The sequence below is a fragment of the Miniopterus schreibersii genome, assembly GCF_964146895.1.
Source record: "Miniopterus schreibersii genome assembly, chromosome: 15".
NCBI classification, from domain to species: domain Eukaryota; kingdom Metazoa; phylum Chordata; class Mammalia; order Chiroptera; family Miniopteridae; genus Miniopterus; species Miniopterus schreibersii.
Genome location: NC_138115.1, coordinates 42333960 through 42360497, shown reverse-complemented (window position 1 = coordinate 42360497; position 26538 = coordinate 42333960). Strand labels below are relative to the sequence as shown.

Below are 26538 nucleotides of genomic sequence, written 5' to 3'. Positions count from 1 at the left end.
CCATCTCCTTCTGACCACAGCCAGGAAAGAGCCTCTATAGGTAATTATATCGGATCCATCTGGATAATCCAGGACACTCTCCGTCTCACGTCCCTGAGCTGAATCACATCTGTAAAGCCTCTTGTGTAAAATACCATATGCACAGGTTCCAGGAGCTCGGGCTGCATCATATAGCTTCCAGAGGGGCGCCTCCAGGGAGGAGGGAGGGCACAGGAGGACATGGCGCCTGCTTTAGCAGCGGCGTCTAGATCTACATGCTCATGGGTACTGCCACATACCCACTGTGGAAGCTACAGGCCACAGGAGAGCAGTGGCCATTTACTAAGCATTCCTCTGAGCTGTGGATGATACCGCCTCCATTTCACAGACGAGGACACTGAGTCTGACAGGTGGAAGGTAGTGGATTCAGGATTTATATCCAGGGCCGTGTCTCTGCAGCCAAAGCTCAGAGCTCTCCCTTTATGTTTTGCTGTCTCCCAGGGCTCTGGGGATTGCATTCCCATTTTTGTGGCCTCTTTCTTTCCCTTCTCGTGACTTTGATCCCTGTGCTAACAAGCTTCCTGTGAGTTTGGAAATGTGACCTGTGCTGCTTGTGTTACACCCAGAATGAGGACTGTGGCGACCCGTGCCCTCAGCCTCCCATGGCTTCGCTCTCAGGAACATCGCTGAGGCCGGCCAGGCCATTAACTCAGCCCTGGGTTTGGTTTGCAAGTGCTAGACTTTTGCTAATTGAGATAATGTCATAAAGCAGCTGACACAGCGCTTGGCACCTAGGCCTGTGATGTTTGTGCCCTGCCCGTATCCCTGGCTGCATGCTGATGCTAAAGGAACTCTACCTTGTGGCTTGTGGCCTCTTGGGTCCTGCATGCGGGTGGCCCGGACTCTCGCTGGTCCGCGTTGGAAGCCACAGCTGCATGTGCTGCTGCTACTTGCTTTTCCTTTTTTGTACTTTCTTTAGATTTTCTTTGCTCCTTCCCAATTCCTTTCTCTTTTGCTTTTGTTTAAAAATGGTTTCCAAGCAGAAATGTGGACGTTAGAGAAAGACTAATACTGCTACCTCCTATGAATGCTCCCCTTGAATGTTTTTAAAGGAACCCCTGTTGAATCCTCTTGGTATAATTATTCCTGATGATCTTGGCTGATGACTTCCTTCTGCCTTCCAGGGTGTGCTTTACTTAAAATTAACCTCTCTGCAGGTCAGCCCCTTTGCTCAAGAAGAGCATCTGTCCTTCCAGTCTATGAGAGCCAAGTGTGGCAAGTGTGTGTGTATGTGTGGTTAGAGCAAGACAGCCAGCTCATCCACTGGGAAGCAGCAGAAGGATTGTGATGTCAGTGGCAACCAACTCAGCATCTCCAATATGGCAGCTGGGACCAGCCAGCTGTGTGGACATGCTTGTGCTCGAACCTGTTAAGAGTAAGAGACAACTTCTCCATCGGGTCGCCCTCATTGTACCTACCTCCAAATGGCAAGATAAGGTCCCCTAAGTAGAGTGGTGGCCTTCAAGGCACGGTTGGCCACCCAGCTTTGGATGCGGTTCCATATAGAAGATAGTACATGTGTGGAGCCTTCGGCAGCTGCCCTGCGTCAGGGCCAAGGGGCATCAGCTGGACAACATACCACCCGACGACATGTGTCCGACAACAAGCTCTTTGGTATGACTTCTGACGAGAGGATAGCATCATGCAGTGAACTGAGAGAGCCTCCACCCAGCTCCAATGGCTTCCTTTTGGGGAATTAGAGGCAGGCACAGGAGAGACTGTTCCAGAGGAGAAATCCCACCTGTGCTAAGCGTGGGATGGACAGTAGGTCATCAGGAGCAGCCACTTTCCGTTCATCCAACAAAACTCTATGCGTGTGTCCTCAGGGGAAACAGTTTCCCCCAGCATGTGATAGAGAGTGCCCTGCCCTTGATAGTCATTCGATAAACATTTCTTATTGGGGGATGAGGGACAAAAACGCCAAGTGAAATTTGTGGGACTGCTGGCCATCTCGGGCACCCTGGGCTCTGCCAGTGCTACTGGCTTGTGTACGAAGTTGGACTAGATCTCCGAGCGCAGCTACGCCAGTGTTCACGACCCTGAGCTGTTCGAGGGGGCTTCGTAGGATGTGAAATATTACTCATGTGAAGCTACACTCTGAGGACCAAGTAGTGATTGTGATAATTTGGTTAAATATGTTGTGAATATTGAAATGAAAAAAGTTGACTGGAGGGAAAAGTGACTAAATACTTGGTTTTATGGATCCCGTAAGTGTAGTCAACAATAGTAGCACCTTTATCGTTAGAACCCCCCCAGAAATGGTTCAGTAGTTTGTCTCTGGCCACTTGTACCTCTTAGGTGCTCAGACCCCGTGCTTCTCTTTTAATATTCACTGTTTCTTTTTTCTTCCGCTTGGTCTTCTGCTTGCCTACCCTTCCTGTCTCTCTGGCCCCCTAACCTTTGTCCATGTTTCAACTTCACATCCCTGTTTGTCTCTAGAAGCTCTCATTTTCTGGCGAACGAACTTCTATTGACTGTTATCCCCTGGTGAACAGAAGGCCTGGTGGCCATTCCTGCATGTTCTTGCATGTTCTGTGTAGTAGTGGAATTGAGAAAGAAGTTACATAGGAGGACACACATTCCCTGGTTAGCCCTTTGCCCAGCTGCTGTATGTCATGACGTTTCTCTCGTTTGAGGATATCGAAGGTGGTGCTTTGGGTCTTCTCCCCACTGCCCCACCTTTCTGTGGTCCTCAGAATACCAGATATTCTTCTTGACGTGGCCGGGTATCCCCATTTTCCCATAAAGACATTATGTGGACAATGTTTGCTTCCTGTCAGTCAATACCAAGGTTCTTTGGTATGACTCAGTTCTCCCTGTGCCTCCGTGCCAAGGTAACAGTGTGTGGGGAGAGATGCCAGGCTTGAAAATGATCGAGCTGCAGCATGCTCACTGCTGGAGGAGAATTGGATGTTCTTGCTCTAGCTGGCTTTATTTTCTGTCCTTGCTCAGGTCCATTTTCAGGATAGTGACAGATCACTTGAACTCAGCGCGTTCTGTTCTTCTTGACACTTGTTGACTTGGGCAGAAGATGGCTATAAGAGCCCATGTAATCCTTGTAGACCCCTCGCACCTGCATGTCTGTGATGTATTGTATTGGCTCTGGAATGGACTTGCTCCCTGTTTAACAGGAAAAGGGCTTCTTCAAAGCTTGGTTATGCAACCACACAGGCCTCTCTCAAAACAGCTCAAATCTAAGGATTCAGCCCTTGGAGGGAAGAGGCCAGGTTAATAGGCATTTACAAATCCAGAGGACGTTAGTAGGTAAAACTGCTTATATTGGCCCCAGCTGTCTGAGGGCCAGGTCTTAGTAAGAAAGAAGCGAAGATCATTGTGGAGAAAGAAGGATGGGTTGGATATACATACACTCTCTGAGCAAAGGGAAACAGGAGTGAGGCTCAGGAAAGGGGAGTAGATTTTGAGAGCTTGGTGTGGAGTGAGGCCTGCGGTAGGCAAATGAACTCGGAAGATAAGTGTTTCTTGGTTTTTCCTGGAACTCACCCAAACTGTACTTACATTACCTATGTGTGTTGAATAAAATAGGTTGGAATATCAGTCTTATCTGTAATTTACATTTGTATTGAAGAATTCGATTTTTGTTAAAGAGGAGAGATGAAAGCATAGCTCAGTGTGTCCCCTACACTGGTGTCCCCCTGGAGAAGACTGTTGAGCACAAGTCACAATTTTGTTTCTGGTCTGGGCCTCACCATAGTCTCATATATGTGCTGCCCCCTACTGGATGAGAAGTAGAGGTGTGGTTAAAGGTGGGGTGCATCTGCAGATGCTGTGACTGATTAGCTTCCTGCCCTAGGAGTCTCTCTCTCACAGGCTCTCAAACCCTTCAGTACTTGACAGGCCCTGAGGTCAGCCCAGGGGTAGACACTCTTCTAAGAATCCAAGGTCAGCATGGACTCCTTCTCTCCAGACAAATGCCCAGACATACAATTTATATATAAAATTTCAAGGGCAGTGGTAGATATCTTAAGGGTGTCTGTAGGGCCCATGATTTGGGGCAGAGGTCACTGCTAAGCTACCAAGGAGTTGTTTCTAAACCCCAGCCACGTGCGCTTTTTGCTGTTCATGAGATTCACTTGTCCTTACCCACGTTTGCTAATAGGCACAATGAGTCACTTGCTTTCTGTAGCCCTGGGGTGTTCATGTGGTAGAAATATTGAGTCATAATTTTTGTTTTTATTAAAAACCTCATTATTCCAAAGCCTGCTTCTCTTTCAAACACACTTTAATTCCATTTTATCTTCGAGTTAGCGTACATTTTTATGGCTGGCTTGGCTCATTTGCAAAGATCTCTGGAGGATGGGGTATTTCAAGAACCTTCTTGCTCAAGTCTTATGATCTTTCTCAGCATTATAAAACCATTTCTCATTTTCAGTTTTCTTCTGAGATGGAGAAACACTGTTCTGCCACCCTTGATCACCTCGAGACAGTTGTCATTGCTTTACAAGCAGAAATCCATAGGGACCAGAGCGTGTGGGCATGCAGGGGCCCCCAGGACAGAAGCAGAGCTCTGTGAGTGGGAGGGTGAGAACACAGAGGGCACATGGACCTGTTTGTGGAGAACAGACTTAGAGCCAGTGACTGTTAGTGCTTTTTACATCAGAGTAGCAGAATCAACAAACCCTGACCCCTAAAGGGAAGGCGGCTTTCTGTCTTAAAACTCCATCAAAGCCTGGCTCTCCAAACCCCCATTTCTTGCAGTGCCTGCTGTCAGGTGCTTTGCAGATGTCAACATATTTGTATTGATGTTGCTAATACAACAGAGCTGACCTGTTGAATAGTCCCACCATTCTATCCATGTACTGCCTTCATTTTGGACCCAAAACAGCATGTGGCCTTACCTTTCTGCATGACAGTTCCAGTGTGGGTGGAATTGCAGGCATCCTCTAAGATGTTCACTAACAATGTGATGAATGAAACCAGCTTTTTTAATTTTTTTATTTTAAAGCCCCTGATTATTTCCTTTGAGGTTGCGCAGGAGAATTATTTGCAAACCACCCTGTAAGAGAAAGGGCAAGTTCTCGGAAGCTGTGGGAGACAGAAATATTGCTGGATCCTTGTTTAAGCTTAGGGCACAGTTTGCTAAGGATCTGAGCCAAGGAGGCAGATGTGTGTCTGGTTCCCCACGGCCTTTCTTCCCTTGGCAGGACTTCAGGGCCCCAGGAGCTCTGACTGCACGTCACCTGGAGTGAGTCAGCTTCTGGGGCCTGTGTACCAGCCTCATTCTCTCTGCTGGAGCCTGTGTCTCTGAGAGTCATCATCAGACACAGAGGAGATGTGATGTTGATTGTCATGGGGAGAGCTGGAGAGGTTTGTGTGCACAGTAACACGTGTTCTTAGTATCACGTGGCAGGATCTGCTGAAGGCTTCCTGGTCCTGGCCCCAGGAACAAGCTGGGTTCAGGTTTCAAGCAGGGCAGCCAGCAGGAGGAGGGGTCCCAGGTGGCCTGTAAGCGCGTAGCGCTGAGTAGGGCGGTGAGTGGGCACGGTGGTGCTTCCCCGTGTACTGGCTCGTGGGCAAGTGGCAATCACGCTTTCTGAAGAAAGGGTCATTCTTTGCTTTATAAAGCTTATGGCTGCCTCAGTTGAGCTAATGATTTGTTTGGTTTGCAATCAATACTTTGTGAGAACAGCTAATTTCAAGCAGGAATAATTGCTCTCAAAATGGAGCTACCTTTGTTGTCAAGATGGTCAAGGGCTTTGCACGCCACCCCGACCCCCTTGGGTGCATGATGTGCCTTGATTTGTTTTTGACTGTCCATTTCCCTCCCAAAGCAAGATGCCGGGGTGTCGCCCTCTCCTCCCCCAGCTGCCCTGGGTTGAGGGGGAATCTGCTGATACAAGTTGCCACCTACCAGGCCCCCGCAGAGAAGTAGCAGCAGCAGCACCTTTGCCCCTGGAGGGATTGTACCTGAGTTCTCTCTCTGACTTCCCGTTAGTCTTCGCTGCACCAGGATGGAGTCATTTCAGTACATTCTGACAAAGCCACTTGCCGATGGTGTCAGCTGACACCTTGCGATGAGGCCAGAGAACCAGGCACAGGATGGAGGAAACCCGACTCCTGCCTGGGGGTGGGTGTGGGGTTGGGGGGAGTCCCATGGTCATCACTGAGGCTGCCCCACTGTCTGCCCAGAATTAGGGTCACTCAGAGAAGACTTAGGAATAATTTGAGCAGTATGTCTATGGAAAATGCTACTTGATTTCAAATTTTAAAAATGCCTACCCCAGGGCAGGGGGAGCGCTGCATTTTCTCGCTGGAGGGCTGGTGAGGAGTGGCCGGCCCATGTCTGGTAGGCCGGACAATGACAACCACCTCGATCACTGAGACAACCTTTGCGTATTGGAAGTGCCTTTAAATAAAATAATTCTGTCCAATGAGGTTTATAAATCATTAGTTTTTGCATGACATTTGGGCAAGTCTGTATCCTTTTATACTTACTACCTTGGAGCTCCCGCATTTCTGTATATTGAGTTCACTATGTCTGACCTGCCATCGATTATCTAACCTGCCATCGAAACAATTGTATCATGTTTTATGCAGAGTTTTTGCTTACATGTAAACAGGTACCATAAGAACATAGATAAATGTGCAATGGTTCATTTTTTCAACAGAATTCTGAGGACAGCTTTGCATAATAGCCAGTTCCTGATTCTTGGGTATTGAACATTTTGTGCTCAGCCATTCCCTTTGCACATTTTGTTTATTAACTTGCCTGTTGTTGTTTTTTTTATGTCATTGGAAAAATGGAACCAAGTAATTGAATTAATAAACTTGCATCAAGGAAAGCAGGGTCTATTGGCCAGCATGTATCTCAGCATTCTTCTGAAGTATCAGTGTTTCTTTACATTTTCATTTTTGCTTCCCTTCCCAAATAATGCCCACTCCTTTTCTACACTTGCTGTAGTGATATTGACGTCAAACAGTAGAAACAATCTCAGAGTACATTTTCCCATAAATAAGGTAATTTCAGTCAGTACCTGGGGTAACAAACATTTACTTCAACACAGAAAAATTTGTATTAGATATAACGTGTCCTGGGTTGTGCCAATTAATAGGAGAATATTGTTTGGGAATGGTCAAGGTTAAGGGGCTCATTCCTGCATGTTAGTTTCTTAAAGGGAGGGAACTTGCTTGTCAGGGAAAGTCCTTAGGCCACAGGCTCAGGAAGGAGGCGCTGGGAAGATTGGAGGGCGTGTGTAACAGCTCAGGGTCATTCTCCACCCTGTGGCCAACAGGACTGGTTTATAGAGAACCTCTTCCTGGGGCAGAGTCTGGCTCCCTTAGCCACGCATATGGGTTCATGCGCAGTGCTTCTCACTTCTGCTGGACCAGCTGGTGATTTTTACTGATGGTCTTGTTTTAGCCAAACTCGGGCCCTGAATTGGTTTTGTCCGAAGATGAAAAAAGCGACACTGAAGATAAAGAGGAGGCAGAACTGGGCGTCATGGAGGATCAGCGCAGCGTAATTCTTCATCTCATCTCACAGCTCAAACTTGGGATGGATCTCACCAAGGTAGGCTGGCGTGTCCCCCTGGGTTTGTGGCCGGGTGTTTGGGTGCCGCCTCTGCCTTTCAGCCTTCCCGGCTCACAGTCTTTTCCTGTGGTGAGGCTGGGAAAGCAGAGTGGGGAAGAGCTCAGCGTTGCAGTCAAGTGTGGACATTCCAGGTATAATTGGAAAGGAGATTTATGCTCATCCTCAGGGCATGAGTCTTGCATTTGATCTCTGCAGGAGCTGTGACACTACAAGGGCAGGGATGGCATCAGAAAAAGCATCTGAGATGATAAGGAAATTTCAAGATAGGATATTTTTGTTTTCTGCTGTGTCCTAGCGAAGGTGGAAGATGACCTATAGAGATAGGTAAGGCACAGTGGCCAGAGAGAGAAAGTAGGAGGAAGGAAAACAGTGGAGCAGGGAGCGAGGCCACTGCGCACACCTGGGCATGACCTGCCGCTGCAGTCACTGGCTTTCCCAGCTAGTCCCCCAAAGGCGGCCTTGTTGCTGATGCAGATCTCATTGTCCACGTGTAAAGAAACACACCTGTCGGTTGGTACACGTGCAACTAACTCTTCCTGGTGCTGTGCTCAACAAGGATCCTTGTTTTAAAATAAGGAAATCAGAACTGTGCATCTTATTATTTTATTAGGATCGGATTGCTTTGCATTTCTGGAGTCATGGTCTACTCCTCGAAGAGCCAACGTTGGGTTTATTTCAATAGTTGGCTGGCTGTGTGCAAGAAAAACATTTCTAGTCTATAGTTTTAAACTTATTTACCGGGAAGAAGCTGCTATTTAAAAAGCAAGGGGAGATTTGAGAGGCTGGAATACTTGTGAGAGGAAGAGGTGAGCCTTCTATCGTCGCCTAAGGTCTGTGGGCTTTTGTCACCCCGCATCATAAAAAGGTCAGTGAGATTCTGTCTTTCGTTATTGTCTTCTTTCCTCTTCTCGGCTCTTGCCCAGGTCTTTAAGTTAAGCGTGTGCTAAATTGGCAATTGAAGATCTGAGGCTGCACGGAGTGTCCGGTGAGCAGGCCCCCTAGAGATAGAACATCCTTTGACTCGAGGATGAGGCTCCGGTGTGTGTGGAACAGGTGTGCTGCCCATGTTTGCGTAGGTCGCCCGTATTGATGCCTCCGTAAGTCACCAGCCTAAGTGGGTCCCAGGGCTGCATTTCACCTCAGCTAATTAACTATGGTCACCAGACAGGCCAGTTTCATGGGCATGTGACTAGAGGGGTCACCCAGCACCCCGTGCTCACCAGCATCATGTGCTTGGTTCAGTGTTCTGTTGTCTCTGTCTTGAAATTCTTAATCATTTTGAACAAGAGAGCTTGGATGTGCATTTTTCACTGGGCCCCATAAGTATGTAGCTGGCCCTGCCTCCCGAAACACCCTTGTCTGCCCTCTTTCCTTGGCTGTGGTTCCATAACCCCAAGTTGCTGGTGAAAACCTCCACTGGGTAACCCACTATGTTTCCACAAATTGTGGGTAGCATAGGAAGGAAAAGGGGAGAGAAAGGAGGAACCACGGAGAGATGGAGGGCCACAAAAGGGTTGTTTGAGGAAGAGGCATTTAGGTTGATCTTGAAGGATGAGTGGGCCTTAGTGGGAAGAGTGGGAGGAAAGGCCTTCCCAGCAGAGGGAACAGCATGAGCAAAGCCAGAGGGGAAGGCATGGTGGCTGGACTGACCGTGTGCTGGTGAGTGGCGTGGTTGAACTTGGAGTGGGTAGAGGGGTCAGATCCTGCAGAGCATTGTTAGCCATGTAAAGGAGAGTAAAATTGATCCTGCGGAGATGGGAAGGCCTTTGGAGGGCATGAAACAGGAGATGCGTTTCTCTTTAGGTAGTAAATATCTTCTTGGAAAAAGTAAAATTTTATTTTAAACTCTTTCCATCTAACAAAAATTTTAATAGATGCCTTTTGTGATGCTCTAAGCATGAGGAGATGAGTGTGAAGGGAGCTGGCACTTTAAGGAAACCCAGGGGAGCCACCTGTTGGCTAAGTAAAGAAACCTTTGGCAGTGTGAATTACCTACCCTTTATTTTGTCAGGTGGGTATTATTTCCCCTGGTTTCCTTAAAGGATTGCACAGATCAATCTCAGCAGGTGGTCTTGGCCTCTCTTGGTTTGCTCATTTGCACTGGGTAGGTTTGCCAGTCTAAGGACAGAGTACTGTTTTATGCAGATAATTCTTAAGGTTATTAAGTTAACTGATGTTTCTTTGGAGAAAACTGCATCATGTCTGGGCCTCCCTTTGCAGACACCTCTGGTGTTCCCTGTTGGGAGAGGGGAAGGGACTGTCCCTCTTTCTGGGAGCCCCTTGACTTTCTTGATGGGCGGTCGATTATTTCAAAGTTCTAAGGGCCCAGCCTGAAGATTAGTTATTTACTTCTAGATTGATGCCGCTGTAAATGTAATTAATTGTTCTCTGAGTCCCGAGTGCAGATCTTTTTTTTTTCCCTTTCCCCAAAGTAGTTCATTGTCTTAATTATGTTAATGGGAGAAAAGGCAGCCCTTATTGATGGCTCCATAAATCTGCAGCAGTGATTCCAGCTATTTGGATGCCATCATCTCTACAGCTGGGCCATCACTCACCTCTCTGTAGGAGGCAGACAGCCCAATTAGTACTCACCCATTCCTGGCTGTATCTCTGGTGCCCCCCACCCAAGAAACAGATGATTAAATGACTTACTTGCAAAAGCACCAAAAAAAAAAAAAAAAGGCAGGAAGATAGTATGAGAGAGAGAAATCTGCTTTAATGGAACGTGTGACATCCTGTCCAGACTGTTCAAGGGGCTGGTTTTGAAAGGCATCTGTCTGGTGTTCTGCACAAACACTGTCAAAACGTACCAATAAGAGTTGAGCGTTGACCTATGAACCAGGAGGTCAAGATTCAGTTCCCAGTCAGGGGTTATGGGCTCGATCCCCAGTAGGAGGCAGCCGATCAATGACTCTCTTTCATCATCGATGTTTCTATCTCTCTCTCTCCATCTCCCTTCCTGTCTCTGAAATCAATAAAAATATATTTTAAAAAAACGTTCCAAGAAGAGAGGAAAGGGGAAATAGTCTTCCACTGCCGACCCGTCTGCTCCATTGCCCCAGGTATTCTGCTTTTCCCATCTCAGACAAAGCCAGATGGCCACTGTCAAGTGCAGAATGCGGATCTAGTGGGTTGGGCTTGGCGTTGGCTGTGAGGCCATACTCCCTGAGTCTGTAATTTCGGGAGGATTGTCTTGGAAAATTGATAGGTTCTCAGCTGCTTCATCTCTAGTAGAGTCTTTTTTCTTTCTCCTCCAAGTTTTTAGCTTGCACATTTCCTAATCTACGGTAGAGTTGCAAGAACAGTACCGTGAACTTCCATCTATCACCTTTATTGGCCAGTTAACATTTTGCCACTCAGCGTTGCTTCTCCCTTCTTTCCTGTCTCCTTCTCTGTTGCCTCTTTCCATTTCTCTCTCCCTCGCCCTCTGCAGCCCCACATGCACACGTGCATATCTGTGTGTATGTGTATTTTTTTATGAACCATTTTGGAGTGTGTTGTATCTTCGAACAAGAGGACATTTCTCTTACACTACATTTGTCACACTTGGGAAATTTACCATTGATGTAAAACTATTTCATATACAGCCCATTGTAAAAGTTCCCCCAATTGTCCCCGTACTCTTTACAGCTTTAGTAGGAGAAAAAGAGCACTGTGGGTGCTGTGATGGAGGTGAGTGTGGGGTGCAGTTAAGACATGAAGGACGAGGTCATGGGTTTAGTCTTGGGAGCAGGAGCTGTTGGAAAAAGCTTCATAGAGGAGGTTACCCTTGAGCTCAGTAGCTGTGTGTCGTTTAGACAAGGCAGGGGAGGGGCAGAAAGGGGAAACAGGAGGAATGTATCGGGGAAGGGGGGGCTTGTGAGGGGAGGGCTGGGGGCTGAAAGTTGGGGGTAATGTGGACAAGAGGAAGTTGGGGGGCCAGATTCAACTCTGTCTCTTGTGGAGATTTAGAAAGAATCTGGCTGGGTGTGGAGAGGGAAGGGTGGGCAGGACAGAGCTGGGAGGCCGGCTAGGACGCTACGGCTGTGCTTTTCCAGGGGGACCGCCATGTGTGTCCTTTTGGTTCTGATGTTCAGTGATTTGGGGTTCTCAGTGGAGTTCTTTTTCCTATTTTGTTTTAATCCTTCATCTTCTGAGTTCAGATATGCTGACTAAGGGAAAATGCTATAAATTCTTGCCCTTTTCAAAAGTACGTAATGGGTAAGTATTGTAGTTGTTCTCTCCTTGTCATTTCAGTCTCGGGTACACCACATGAGAATTCTTGTTGCCCGGGGGTGGAATTGTCTCCAGGGCAGCCCCATCGCCATAGGATGGGGAGAGGATGCATGTCAAGGTCATGGGGTGACCTTCGCTCAGAGTTTTGTGTGTCAGGGCTAACCACCCTCCACGCAACTCTGCCTGCTCCTTTCCCTGGCTTGCCTTCCCAGCAGAGAGTCCCCTGGGCCCCAGAAGGAACAGGGTTCAGGAAGTAGAGTAGTTTGGGGACAGTCTGTGGCTTCTTTTTCTTTCTAATGATTTAGCCTCATTGAGGGGGTTTCCCAGGCTACCTAAGTGCACAGTCCCTAACCTGCACAGCCTGTCTGGGGGGTTCCCAGGTGAGACCTGGAGTGGCTCTGGGGGCAGGCAAAAGAGATGGTGGGTGTTTGGGGTTGTTTTGCCTCTCTTCTTTTTTTTTTTCAGTCTTCACATGAGGATATATTTGTTTGTTTGTTAATTGATTTTAGAAAGAGAGGAAGGGAGATTGAGAGAAATATCGATGAGAGAGAAAACATTGATTGGTTGCCTCCCGTACATGCCCTGACCGGGAATCGAACCCCCAGCCTTTTGGTGTATGGGATGGTGCTCCAACCAGCTGAGCCACCCGGCCAGGGCTTGCCTCTCTTCTTTACTCTGCCATTAGCTACCCACATGGTGGGAGGCCACGGGGAGAGCAGCGGCCTGGGAGAGTTAGGTGATGGCTGCCGAATGATGACCTGTCCCACGGAAAGACAGGACGTAGTAACTGTGGCATCCGAAGGCCATTCTGAGCCAGGATGTACTTTTCCTGGCCAGCTCAGATCCTTGAGCAGGCAGATTCTCAGTTTCGTCAGGTTGTAGCAGGAAGAAAATTGGGGGATCTCCTTTCATTTGCATGGTTGTAGTTTAAATAATGTTTCTTCTTCCAGTACATTATAAAAGCAAAGCCAAAAGATACTCAGAAAAAAATATAAAAATCACTCAATTCTATCATCAAGACAGATAGGTTAACATTCAGGGTTTTTTTTTATGATACTTGAATTGTGTTACATGTTCAATTTTACATCTGGCTGCTTTTTTACTTTACACAGGTACATTTTCCTCTGACATGGTTTAAATGAAAGACAGAGGAACATTAAAAAATATACCAGCCTCTTCTCTCCAGTGGACTGGGCTTTCTCCTGTTTCCTCTGAAATCTCTGCTTTGCTGATCTCATGACTGTCTGTCTCTTTCAGGACATCTGTCTTCCATTGTGTCTGTGTGCTTGGCAAGGAAGGGTCTTAGCAAGCCGAAGTGGAGTCAGGGTTACAGACCTGTAAGCCGTGATATTCATGTTCAGGGATGTGCCCCCTTGCAAGTGTTCTCATGGGAGTTAGGGACTGTGTAAAGGAAGGACAGGCTTGATCGTGTGAGGAGGGAACGTAAACCGGCTGCATGACCTCGGTCAACTTGCTTGAACTTGAACTAGTGTGGCTCCTCTCCCCTCACTCGGAGGCTGTCGGAGGAGCCAGCAGGTCAAGGCCAGGCTTCCAGCTTCAGAATCCTATGATTCCATATGAGGAGGGGCAATGTGAGAGGCTCCAGGTCAGAAAGAGCTGTGTCATGTGGCTGCGCGGGAGGAATATTAATACCCAGTGACGTAGTCATTTCAACATCCCTGTCGAGCAGTGAGAAACAGCCGAGCTCTCCTTTGCATATCAGCAGTAATGACGAGTTACCTGCTTCCCAGCCGTTTCGGAACGTCCTTCATTTGCTTTAAATGACCTAATGGTTACAGGCATTTGGGTTGTATGGCACCTGAGTGGCCACCTGGATCTGCTTTGGATCAACAAGGAGTTTCTTTGTTCCATCCCTGACAGAGCCACTTAGATTTCTACTTATCTATAGTAATGGGCCAATAACAGGCCTAGGGGCAGCCCTTCTGCCGGTCCATTTACTAGAAGATTCTCTGTGAAGTGCCAGCCTACTTCTTTGTAACTTCTGCTCATTTCTTTTGGCCCAGATGGACATTTGCCTGATAATCGGCCTTGCCTCCGGGACGCCTGGGCCAGGCGCCCTGCCACACTCCTACCCTGCCCTCATCTCAGTGGGGTGTATATGCTACTCTTCTAAGCGAGATCCCAAAATAGACGTTCTTGTTGATGGCGGGTCCTGGTCTACCTGGATTCCCTTTGATGTGACACCAGCAAACCCCAGTGTCCATGTTTGTGGGCACACATGAGCATCCTCCTTGGTTTTGCCTGATGTGAAAACCATGAAAAAGCCCTTCCCAGCTGTTCCTTTCATGTTCTAAATAATGCGTGAAAGAGGGCTGTGTGGTTAAGAGCCACGGCCGTGGAGAGAGAGGCCATTGAGTTAGCCCAGGTGAGCCCTGAAGAAAATCACTCTTGTCCACAAGGCTCGGTTGGCGTTGCTCCCCCTGCTGCAGCTACTTTCAGTCTCTTCTGTATTGTTTCTCCTGATTCTTCCATTTGTGTACAAATCAAAAGATACTGGCCCTTGGCTGGAGCCGTTGAGAATTTGCTTGATGGTGTTTGCAGCCTTCCTGTTTTTCCTTTCCAGCTCTTTTTCTCACCACGGGGATTCCTGCCTGACTTTGTCTCCTTCCAAATGCAGGTGGTGCTTCCCACATTTATTCTGGAGAAGCGATCCTTGCTGGAGATGTACGCAGACTTCATGGCGCACCCGGACCTGCTGCTGGCCGTGACGGCGGCGGCCACGCCCGAGGAGAGAGTCATTTGCTTTGTGGAGTATTATCTCACCGCCTTCCATGAGGGCCGCAAGGGGGCCTTGGCCAAGAAGCCTTACAACCCCATCATTGGCGAGACATTTCACTGCTCCTGGGAAATCCCCAAGGACAGGGTCAAGCCAGCGAGGACTGCTCCCCCCTCTCCTCCCAGCCATGAACACCTGATTGCCGACGAGCCTTCGGAACGCTACAAGCTGAGGTTCGTGGCTGAGCAGGTGTCTCATCACCCACCCATCTCCTGCTTCTACTGTGAGTGCAAGGAGAAGAGACTTTGCATCAACACTCATGTGTGGACCAAAAGCAAGTTCATGGGCATGTCCGTGGGGGTCTCCATGATAGGAGAAGGTAAGCCACGCCGTAAGGTTTGGTGGAGTTTGACTTACGCAGTGATGTTCGAATACCTGATAGATGATTGATGGTTTTGTTTGAGGGGTTCCTTGTTGTATTTTGTTTTGGGTTTGGGGGTGGGTGGGTGGGTGGGAGAGAGGGATGAATTTTATTATTTGGGGACTAGATCCTGGTGATTTCCCAAGGCAATGGGCTGGATGGGACGTAGCTATTTGCCTAACCAGCTGCCCACCTGATCTTCACATGCTGTGCGTGCGTGTTTGTGAGTGGCTTTACAGATGCTTTATTGCCAGCTTTGCGTGAATGTTAGAGTTGGCTCCAAATCCTTGAAACACATTTTCACTCATTCTCACTGGTGCTCTGGCTCGCAGACAATGAGGATAATGCTACTGTTCACAATCGGCTCATGAAAATTCCCGAGGCAAACCTCTGGCCTCAGTGCTAGAGGCTCTGAAGCAAGGACACAGTGTAATAGCACCACCCGGGCTGCACGTTTCTATTTTAGCAGATAGCTGTGAAGGAAGTAGATGCATTGTGTGAAGAAACCTGTAATAATCCTTGTTAAATTCTGGCTTCTGTGTTAGTGGTTCTTTAACTTCTTTTGAGTCACAGATCCCTTTGCTACTTGAAGGATGTAGACTCACTTCCCAGAAAAAAACAACAACACAAAACTTGGCTTTGTTTCAGGGAGCATATGGCTCTCTGGAAGCCCTTCCGAAACCCTGTGAGATAAGAACACCTTTCTTTCACTTAGCACATTTTTATTGAGCACCTACTAGAGGTCAGACATTGTCTTAAGAGCTGTGGATACTTGTATGAACAAAACAGTCCAAAAAATATATATCTGTCCTTGTGAAGCTTCTATTGTATTCTACTAGGGAAATAAAATTATGTTTGTTGTGTTGGGAGGTAAGTACTATGGATAAAAATAAAGCAGAGAGGACACCTGGGAGTAGTGGGGAGAGAGCAATAGAGCCTTAGGATGGGATGGCGGCTGGGAAGGACTCACTCAGAAGGTGGTATTTAAGCAGAGACCCAGGGGTGATAAAAGGACAAGCCTTGTTGGTGACCAGGGGAAGAATATGTAAAGCAGGAAGAACCAAGCAGAGCCCTGGCGTGCTGGGGGAAGGCAGGAAGCCCCAGTAGTTGGAGCAGAGTGAACGAGGCAGGAATTGGAGAAGACAAGGTCAGAGAGGTGCAAGAAACCCGCAGTGGGACAGGTGATGACAAAGTGGGAAGGGAAGATAGTGAGGTGCCAGCAGGGGGACGTGCGATTTCTAGTAGGGCGGCCTCAACGAGAATGGAGCATTTGAATAAAGGCTCCGAGGAGGAGAGAGAGGAAGCCATGTGGATGTTCTGAGCAAAAACCCCCTGCAAGTTGAAAGCCCTAAGGCAGGTGTGTATCTGGAGTGTTCTAGGAACATCAGGAGGCCAGTGTGGCTGGAGCAGAGTGAGCCAGGGGTGGGTAGAGGAGTCAAGGTCAGAGAGCAGGGGCCAGGTCACGGGGGCTGGCATTGGGGGAGTGCAAGGACTCAGGCTTTGACTCTGAGTGAGATGAGATTCCCTGGAGTGTGGGCGTGATTTTAGCAGCATCCCCATGGCTGCTGTGTGAATAGATGGAAGGTGGGAGCCGGGACGGCCTCATGGCAAAGCTATGAGTAGACAGAGGAGTTGTTTCTTTTCTGTTCCCCCAACCCCCACACAGAGACACAGACACAGACACACATGCGTGCGCGCTTTAAATCTCCAGTGTAAGTGCTCGGTGGATGCAATACATTCTGATAAAACTAAATGCATTTTCCAGTACACAGAAAATATTCACGTTCCTCTCTGGGGATTGATTCCTCTGCACTCAGCAGAACCGCCCGCTGCCCAGTGTCAAGGCGTGGGAAACAGACTTATCCACAGCCCAGGCTGGGCGCCTCCCAGGCTCTGGGCCCCTAGGCAGGGATTCTTGATGGTAGACCACTATCTGGAAATTTTTGATAAAGGTGAAGATTTGCAAATCCATTTCTAGTGATTTAGAGGATTTTTCAATCAGAGAAACTCATTCCCTTCCTAGCCCCAGAGATGCTTCCTTCTCTCACCAAACAGTAGGTGGGAGCCCCCAGCCATCCAGCACCAGGGATGGGCCGGTGAGGAGGTGGGTGTGTAAGGATGTCACCTGTGTGACTGTTTCAATGCCACTCCTCTCCTCCCAGCACATTTGCTCTTCTCTCCCTTCCATTCTCTGTACCCTGGTCCATCCTGTCAGCCCTCCTGTGTGTCCAGCCGTCCCATCTAAGCCACTCCTTGCACAGGGCTCGTTCTGTAGCCGGGCAGAATCCATGGCTTGCGTCTGCCTGCTTGGGAACTTCACTGAGAGTCGCGGGGTCCTGTGACCTCTGTTTTTTCCACTGTCCCCCACTCTGTCAGTGAGGTGAGCTGACATCCTCAGTGTCTCTTCTTGTTGGCAGTTGTTGCGTGTCTGTCTCCATAGGGTAGGCCTCTGACGTCCCAGGGTCTTAGCTCCCCTGTTCCCCACATATAACACGTAGGGGCTGGGCCTTGAATTCACTCCGCACAGCCCCGGGCGCGCTTGGGGGTGCGCATGTGCACACCGCTCTTAATGCTGTGCCTGGGGAACACTGTACCCCCCTTTTCTGAGATCCTCTGTCATAGCCATCCCCGAAGCAGGGTTAGAATTCACTGCTCTCACTTTTTCCCCTTGAAAATCCAACTTAGGACTTCTCAGTCTCAGTTGAAATGAGAAGCTTGTGGAGACTCTGGAAGCCCCTCCCTGTGTAGCCCTCCAGGCCCCCGGCCCAGTGTGTTCCTGCGTGGACAGACCTGGGAAGTGTCGGGGCCCTTGGCTCATTCTTGGGAGGCCTTAGGTTTGCCTAAGTCCTTTCAGCCCACCTCTCTTTCATGTTAATTAAATGTGCGCTCTGTCACACATATGACCTAACTGTTCACACAACAGGATGCTTCCAAGCAAAGGTTCTGGTCCCTGTACTCCGCGCCTTGGCGGGCCGGGTATGAGAGGCGGGGTGTTTTTCTTTCCCTTACTTATTCCCTGTGTGGATCGAGCACATTCCATGACATTTTTGACTCTAGTTTGGAGTAACATTTTTCCAACCCCCTCATTTTAAGATTTAGATCTCAGCTGGGTCCCCTTGATATTTTGTACGTAAATACACGGGCTTGTCTCTTAAATTACTGCCTTAGGCTGTGGCATATCTAGCTACAATAAAATGCCATTATAAAGAGCTTCGTTTTGCCTTGAACTCGCTTAGGTTGCAGTTCAGAGACTGCCCCCCTTCCCCACGGTTCCTCAGCTCTGACACTGACAACCCCTAATTGAGACACTGTTCAGCCACCCCATCCGTTCTGTCCCCGGGGAAGCAAAGGGCCTCTACTCACCAACCCCGCACTGCTGGGAGCTGAGGCCCCGCAGTTGCTCCTGCGTGTGACACGCCTGCCCCTGAAACACCAGAACCAGCACCCAGCAAATGGCACAGCCTCTTAATTGAGTCTGTGGGGAAAGGCAATTAGTTCGAGCAAGAGAAGTGACACGTTGGCTCGGGCTGATGGATGTGGGCGCTGCGTTGCCTGCAGCCCAATTCCCCAGGGTTACTCTCTGAGATTCTGCGCGCTCCAGACTAAATGTTCTATCAGAATATTTTGGTTCCTCGGGTTGGGATCGTGTATGAAATTACTTAAAATTTGTCAGTGTGAAGACCTTAATGCTTGGCCTAATGTTTATTGATAAATCAGTTTGTAGGATTTAAGACTAACCTCGGCGTGGACGGATTGATGATTTGGCATTTTTCAGTGTGTCTCAGCTCTTAGGCTAATGAAGGAGGAGCTTTCGTTCGTGATCCTGTCTGTAAGTTTAGTTTTAATAGGCTTTTATTCCTATTAGGGGCAGGTATTTTTTTATGCAACCCTAAAAAAAGATGGTTAGTGTTGAGAAGGCATAAAAATTTCAGGTTATTTAATAAGTGAGCACACATTTATGGATTTTCAGAAAAGAGCCGAAAGAATGTGGTCTCGCTAATGCCCTCAAACCAGCTTAGCTTAGGGGCTCACTGGCTTCGAGGGGCTTCCAATGGCAGGAAGGTGCCTCCCACTGCTCTCTTCGCCCCATGTGCATACCCGGCCACCTGGCTTTGTGATTTCCTCTTTATTCCCAAATGGAGATACCACTGTTAAGAACTCACCCGAGAGGGCTGTTTTAGTGAGTGAGTGCAGGTTAGGATATAAAACCTACAGATTCTCGCGGTGTGTGAGGCTGTGTTTTAGCTGAGTTTTAGAATCGCCTTCCCATCCCTACCACAGCCCAGAGCAGCACAGGTACTGTTACCCCTGGGTCACAGAGGAGGAAACTGAGGCACAGCGAAGTAAAGGTTGCCAGGCTGGTGAGTGACAGAGGATTTGGAATGATCCTCTAAGATCTCTGCCTGGAATCCTTTCCTGCCCATCTTCACCTACTCAGTTCTTACCCAACTCGTGTCCTTTCCTCAGGGAAACCTCCCTTCCAGGTCCATTCCTGTTGGAGGCCTCCCTGGAACCCAGCACCTCTCCCTTCTACCTTCATCATAGTCACAACTCTGTGTTTGCTTGGTGATGAATGCCCGCTGTTCTCTTCTGCTCCTTGAGGACAGACAGTGGGTCCGCCTGGTCCACTGTTGTATTCTCAGCGCCTCACACAGTGCCTGGCGTGCAGGAGGGCACGCAGTAAATAAATGCATGGCGAACGAGCAGCCAGCCTTTGCGGAGGTGGCAGACCACCGCCTTTGCAGGAGGCTCTTTGGCTTCTGCTGTCTTTTGATCGCCAGCTGCCCTGTTCTTGTTTGCTGTGTGCTGACTCGCCTCTGCTCTCCCCCCGGAGGTGTGCTGAGGCTCCTGGACCACGGGGAGGAGTATGTGTTTACCCTGCCTAGTGCCTACGCTCGCTCCATCCTCACCATCCCCTGGGTGGAGCTTGGAGGAAAAGTCAACATCACCTGTGCCAAGACGGGCTACTCGGCCACCGTGATCTTCCACACGAAGCCTTTCTATGGCGGGAAAGTCCACAGGTAGGAGGCGGCCGGGGAGGCTCTGTCTTTGTCTCATCACGATGCCCGGAGGGTCATTTCTTCATCAGAAATTGGGTTCCAGCCATGGGATGAATTGAAAATCAAGACAAAGTTGTTAAGAGATCTTTTTTCGAAAGAGGTGCTGCTCCTTTATCCCCCCCCCCCCCCCCGTGTACGTACGTACACACACACACACACACACACACCCCTCCCCCCCCATACTCATGGCAGTTTTTAAAAATAACCCTCCCCATGTAAACTTACGGTGAGATACACACCAAGGGGAAAAGGTGCTTCAATTTGTTACAATACACTCCCTCCTGACGCCACAGCCTGTTTCTCTGATCTGCAGCAATTTGATCTGTGAACTGAGACACTGCCTGAGAGCCCCCCATTCATGTCAGGTTGGCTCTGTTAAGTCTCCTGATTCCCTCTATGAGAATCCTAAGTGTCCTCTATGAGATCAGGATCAGCTCTTTGCTGCAGGAGCTGGGGAAGCCCAAGCCTAAGAAATTGAAGGCGAGGTCTGCTGTTTGCAGAAGCGCAACGTTGGTTTTATTGCTCCTGTTATAAAAATTCCTCAGCTGATCACTGTATAAACAGGCTCCCATCGTGGCCCTTTTTCTTGGATGTCAGAGTGCATGTTGCCCGGGAAAGAGGCCGTTTTGGAGCCAGACACTCGTGCTCACAAGCTGATCATGTGCACTTCTCCCCAGCTCCACCCTTCATACCATGTTGGTAGCTTGGGGTCACATGGAAATTGGCAAATGCTACAAATCGAGTGTTGTCCCTCCTGGAAAGCCCTCCCCTGTAGCCTGGAAGTTTCCTGATGCTGCCTGGGAGCCTTGCTCGCCATCTGGGAACCTCGGCTGTGTTCAGGCTCAGGCAGAAAGCTTCCAAGCCTTTGATAAACGAAATTCACCCTGAGCTGGGCCATTAGGAAGAGAGGAGCTTGCCTCCTGCGCTCAACTGCTCAGAGCAGGATTCCCCGTTTCTGCTGTGTTCCTCCTACTGTGCAGCAAGCTTCACGGTAGAGAGGGAGCTGGGATCTGCTTTCACCCAGAGCTGGGCACCTGCAGCTCTCTCAGGCCAGGCAGGTGAGGCAGGAGGTCACAGATCACAGAGGCGCTTTCACAGCCAGCTTGAAGGTGGTCCCACCAAACCGCTGCTGTGAGTAGGAAGGGATCGACCGACGCAAGGCCAAGCAAGAGGTTAGGGGTTTTGCTCGGCTTTTGTTAGGTTAGCCTATTAACTGATCTATAGACTTGATTCACCTCTCATCAGTTTTTCCATCAACACCTTCATTTTTTATTCAAGGATATTAGGTCATATTTTATAAGCTAGTCTTTGAGCAAAACACTAAAAAACAATTTCCATGTCACCCCATAAAAAGAATCTCCAAGCATGAGTCCACTTTTTGGAGGCAGTCTCTGTGTTTTGATAATCTTGCAAAGCATGTTCATTTGATTGAATTCATTTAGGGTCACGGCAGAGGTGAAGCACAACCCAACCAACACCATTGTTTGTAAAGCCCACGGGGAGTGGAACGGCACCTTAGAGTTCACCTACAGCAACGGAGAAACCAAAGTCATTGACACGACCACGCTGCCAGTGTGCCCTAAGAAGATCAGGCCCCTGGAGAAGCAGGGGCCCATGGAGTCCAGGTGGGGATCAGGCTGTTTCTCTCCAGCTTAGTTGTCCTCAGGGCTCAACCTGGGGACAGAGAGCTCAGCTAAGGCAACAGGCAGGGAATCACACTCTGACTTGCTGAGATATTTGAATTTTCCACTGTGTGTCATTTAGGAGATCTTTCGTATCTTTCAGTGTTGTTATTTTGCACTTAGGGGATGGAGTGTGAAGATAGTCTGCCACAGACTTCTAATGCCTTGTCCCCAAAGAGTTTGTCAACTCAACTGGCCTGTTGCTTAATTACAATGTTAAATACAGAGAGTTGCTAGTAATCAAAGAACAGTGCAGTGAAGCAATGAGGTTTTTTCTTTTCTTACCAGATTAGCAGCATAATTAAAAAAAAAATTCAGTGCTGGTAAGTGTGCCATCAAATTGACACTCTTATACTCTGTGCTTACAGGAGGAATGTGTGAGGTTTAGCTGCATGGATCAGTAGCTTTAAGCTCATTAATTCATTTTAATCTGTGTTCTACTTCTGGGAATCCATTCTTAAGAAAAATTCTTAAATTTCAGGAAAAGTTTTAAACATAAAATTGAGTATATTAAAAAATCAAAAAAAAAAAAAAAAGAAAAAGCAACCAGCTAGCTGCCTGTTCAACTGGAGGGAAAGTTAAGTAAATTATATAGAGTATCTGATCAGTTAGCGTGTCCGCTCTGCAGCATAACACGGCCCCTTCGAGTGATGTTCATGCAGACACAGACTCTGCTTGGAATGTGCCATTTTGATTTTTTAATCCAGGAGCTCAGCAGACTGTGGCCGGGGCCAAATCCAGTCTGTAGCTGATATTTGTAAAATCTTATGGGAACACAGCCATGATTATTGCTTATGGCTGCTTTCCTGCTACAATGGCAATTAAGTAGTTGTGACCAAGACCATATGGCCTGCTGAGCCTAAAATGCCTTAATGTCTGGCCCTTTACAGAAAATATTTGCCGAGCACCGCTCTCATCTACTAGCGTGTGCTGCTCTTTAGAAAGGCGAGGGAGGGTTAAAATAAAATTACAGATGATTCTGCGACAGGTTTGCCTTTATAAGCGTTTGTAACCAGTGGGAAGTGTTAACTACGTCAGAGTGAAGCAGGCTACCACAGTGTAAGTACGTTATACCTGAGTTTAATACAGCCAGGGCCCCAGTACCGCTGGACCTCTGCTTTGTGTAGGATTAGCACTCTCATCCTCCTTATTTGGGGACAGTGAGTATAACCTGTGTGTCCAAATGGAGGGCAGGAACTCTCACCCGCTGGCTTTTCCAGCTCAGTCTGTTGGGCAATGGGCAGTAGTAGCAGGACAAGGGACAGGCTGCAAGACAGAAAGCCATCCCCTTGCCCACACTCATGGCAGGACTGTTTCTGGTTTGGCAGCTGAGAACAGAACCGATCACCTTGTGGTCTTCGAAGGATCTGGAGTAGGTTAGCTGCTCCTCACTAAGTCTCTGCTGCCTCTTAGCCCAAGGGAACTCAGGATTCAGCCTGGAGTGGGAATGGGGTCTGGTACAGGAGTCAGACGGGGTGCCACCTCTTTTGGGCTCACATATGTGGATGTTACTGGAACACGGAGCTGAACTGCAGGGAAACGGAGCCCAGTCCACCTTGTGTTCCCTAGAGGAAGGCCCTGGAAGGTGGTGTAGCTGGTCCAGGGGCTCCCTTGCTGCTCAGAGCACCTGAGCCCACTCACCCAGCGCGTCTCCGTGCCTCACCTGCAGGCCGAGGCCCAGCTGCACGGCAGGCGGGCCGGTGGTCAGACAGCTGTCCTAGCCCACAGTGCGCTAGCCCCTTGGAGGGGCGGGGGCCGCTGCTGCACCAGGGAAGAGTGCAGATACATGTGTATTTGCCTGCCCGCACCACTGCCTTTGCTCATGATGCCGAGTTTGGTTTGAGCAGATGCTCTACCTTGGCCAGAGCCCCCAGGGCCCTGGTGGGGAAGGCAGGACCAGTGCCCAGTGATGCCAGCCCTTTGCCATGATGACCTCCCCTTCTCAGGGAGGGCTCCCCTGGACAAGAGGGGCTTACAGCTTGGCTTGGAGCCAGGGAGCCGTGGGCTGAAATCCTGGCTCTAGGGGGTCTGAGGCACCTGGAACGAGCCACCCCTACAGACGGCCTGCCCAGATGTCCTCTTCCCGGCTCTGGCCCCTTGCCGAGGAGGAGCGTCCTTGAGCTTGCTGTCCCTGCCTGACCCATTTCCTCTCCTCCATGTGTCCCCAGGAACCTCTGGCGGGAGGTGACCCGATACCTGCGGCTGGGGGACATTGATGCCGCCACTGAGCAGAAGCGGCGCCTGGAGGAGAAGCAGCGGATGGAGGAGCGGAAGCGGGAGAACCTCCGCACCCCATGGCGGCCCAAGTATTTTATCCAGGAGGTAACTGCTGCCTGTTTTGGGCGTTTGTCCTCAGGGGTAGATGGATGTATGGCTAACGCAGCCATTTGGATGAATGAGGACGGGGCAGAGTCTTAGGAAGATTGGGGGCAGCTTGACTCTGGCTCTAGCTTGGTGCAAGGTCATCCTGTGGGCAGGACTGGGCACCTGCACCTGATAGTCCCTCTGGCAGCCTCCATCAGAAGAGCCCCTCAGCCTGCCAGGGAGGGCAAGGAATGGGACTGCAGATCTGGACGCTGTCCCCTTCATAGAAAGAAACACCCCCTGCTGCTTTATTAGTAGCTGCAAGCTGGTCGTGAAGCACCTCTCAGCCAGTCTGCACACCCGAGTGGGCTGGGGCCTTCATGACTGAGAGCTGCCCTTCAGAGCTCTGCCTCCTGTGGGCCACACGGGATGGACATGCTAGGACAGGCCAGCCTGAGTCCAGTGCCTAAATGCTGCTGCTGTCACCCAGGAAAGTGACATTGGAAGGCAGAAATAAATCTATGACTGCCCACCTACTGGGCAATGGGTAAGGCGCTTGGTGTGTGCACAGTTGTAATGGTTTACTCTTGAAATGGTTTGTGGAGCAAGTGGGAAGCCTGAGAACAGAACTGGAAATAATGGGAATGTAGAAGCCATTTTTTTTTTTTTTAATACATCTTTATTGATTTCAGAGAGAGGAAAGGAGAGGGGGAGAGAGAGAGAGAGAGAGAGAGAGAGAAGCATCAGTGATGAGAGAGTCATTGATCGGCGGCCTCCTGCATGTCCCCGACTGGGGATTAAGCCTGCAACCCAGGCATGTGCCCTGACTGGGAATCGAACCCTGATCGCCTGGATCCTAGGTTGACGCTCAACCGCTGAGCCACACTCGGCCGGGCAAAGCCAATTTTTAAGGCAGGCCATGAGCCTGGCAGCATCGATGAGAAACAGGCTGGTGAGGACTGGGGCAGAAGCGAAAGTCTATATACAAAGGGGGTGGGTGCCACTTACCTCAAGGCAGTCTCAAACTGTCCTATTCTTCACAAGCCAGAAATCTGAATTTTTTATGAGAAATATTCACATGGTGGAACAGAACTTAAACACTAAGAGCAAACAAGTATATCTGGGCTTCTTTGGCTCAGGTACTGGTAGGGCCTGACTTCTGCTACAAGGACTACTACGTAGCTAGGTGGCTTCGGGGTGAGTTAGTAACTGTGAGGTGGCCTTCTGGTGAGGAGCAGTTAGCAGCCACTGTTCCCCCCGGAGGCAGGAACTGCGGCTGTGGACTGGAGACCCCACGGTTGGATTCTGGTTCCGACAGGCGGCCTCCCGCGGGAGACTGCGAGCCCTGCCTGGAAGCCTTGCCCAGGTGAGGCAAATCTGTATTATTAGTCAGGGTTCCCCGGAGAAACAACAGAAACAGAACCAATGGGAGACAAATACATGTAGATTATGCGGAACTGGCTCATGAGATTATGGAGGCCCCAGATCCCCAGGACCAGCGATTTGCAAGCTGGAGACCTGGGGAAGCTGATGGTGTAATTCGGTCCAAGTCTGAAGGCCTGGCGACCAGGAGAGCTGGTGGTGTAAATCCCTGTCCAGGGGCAGATGAGATGTCCCAACTCAAGGAGTGAGGCAGGAAAAAACGGCTGAAGACGGGTGGTGAGGCCACAGCCTGGCAGGGCTGCGGTATCAGGAACAAGGCAGACACACTGGTGGTCCTGAACCGCAGCTGCTCTGCATGTACTCAGCTTCCGGTCTAGCCGAGTCTGGGAATTTTCTTGTTTCTCCCCTTTGCGGTCTCCATGTAATGTCTCCTCCCTTCTCTTGCAGGGTGATGGCTGGGTCTACTACAATCCCCTTTGGAAGGCACACTGACGGGGTGGAGGTGCAGTCTTCTGAAAGAGCCCTGTTTTTGTAGGAATTAAAGTGGTACAGTATCAAGGTTCTGTTGGTATTTACTGCGACCTATTGATGTCATTCAAGAAATGGTACCTGAGAGATTATATACTGTGAAAAAGGTACCCCAAACTCTGCTATAGGATTGAGTTTATTCAAGAGCCATTTGGGGCATGTGTGTGTACAGCTGTGAGCTCTTGGCACACTTCCTGTTCAGACAAGCATTATATACCCGTCTACTGGGTATTACACGTGTAAATACTACACTTAACAAGATTTAAGTGGGTAATTATGGGCTCCTTTTTATCACTGAGGTTTGACCTTTTCTATTTTTCACTTTGCCAAAAATATTTTGCACTTACAAAGATATTCTCACGTAGTCAACTCCTGTTGAAACAAAAGTGAATTGGCATGGCCCAACTGGCACCCATCTGGTAGAAAAGTGGTTTAATTCCTGTCATTTCAAAAGTATTATGATTCCCACCATCTTCCCCACTTCAACATTTCATTTGTCCATACTCCAGAAAGATAAACAGCTATATTCTGCTGAATGGGGAGTGGGCAGGAAACTATTATGGTTTATGCCAGAGCCTTTCAGGATGGAGCACCTCTGGGAGAAGCTAGAGCCAGGCCCA

The 26538-nt window shown here is 49.1% G+C and overlaps 1 protein-coding gene across 2 annotated transcripts in view; it reads left to right on the top strand.

The window, feature by feature from the left end:
• OSBPL10 (oxysterol binding protein like 10) overlaps positions 1–25949 on the top strand; it is a 182170-nt gene extending 156221 nt beyond the window's left edge. For both annotated transcript variants that reach the window (XM_081159261.1, XM_081159260.1), the window contains 6 exons: positions 7418–7567; positions 14442–14919; positions 19796–19982; positions 21464–21646; positions 23872–24025; positions 25838–25949. In XM_081159261.1, coding sequence (XP_081015387.1) covers positions 7418–7567; positions 14442–14919; positions 19796–19982; positions 21464–21646; positions 23872–24025; positions 25838–25882 — 1197 coding nt within the window. In that variant the 3' untranslated portion in view covers positions 25883–25949. The remainder of the gene's footprint in view (positions 1–7417; positions 7568–14441; positions 14920–19795; positions 19983–21463; positions 21647–23871; positions 24026–25837) is intronic.
• Positions 25950–26538: the final 589 nt, after the last annotated feature.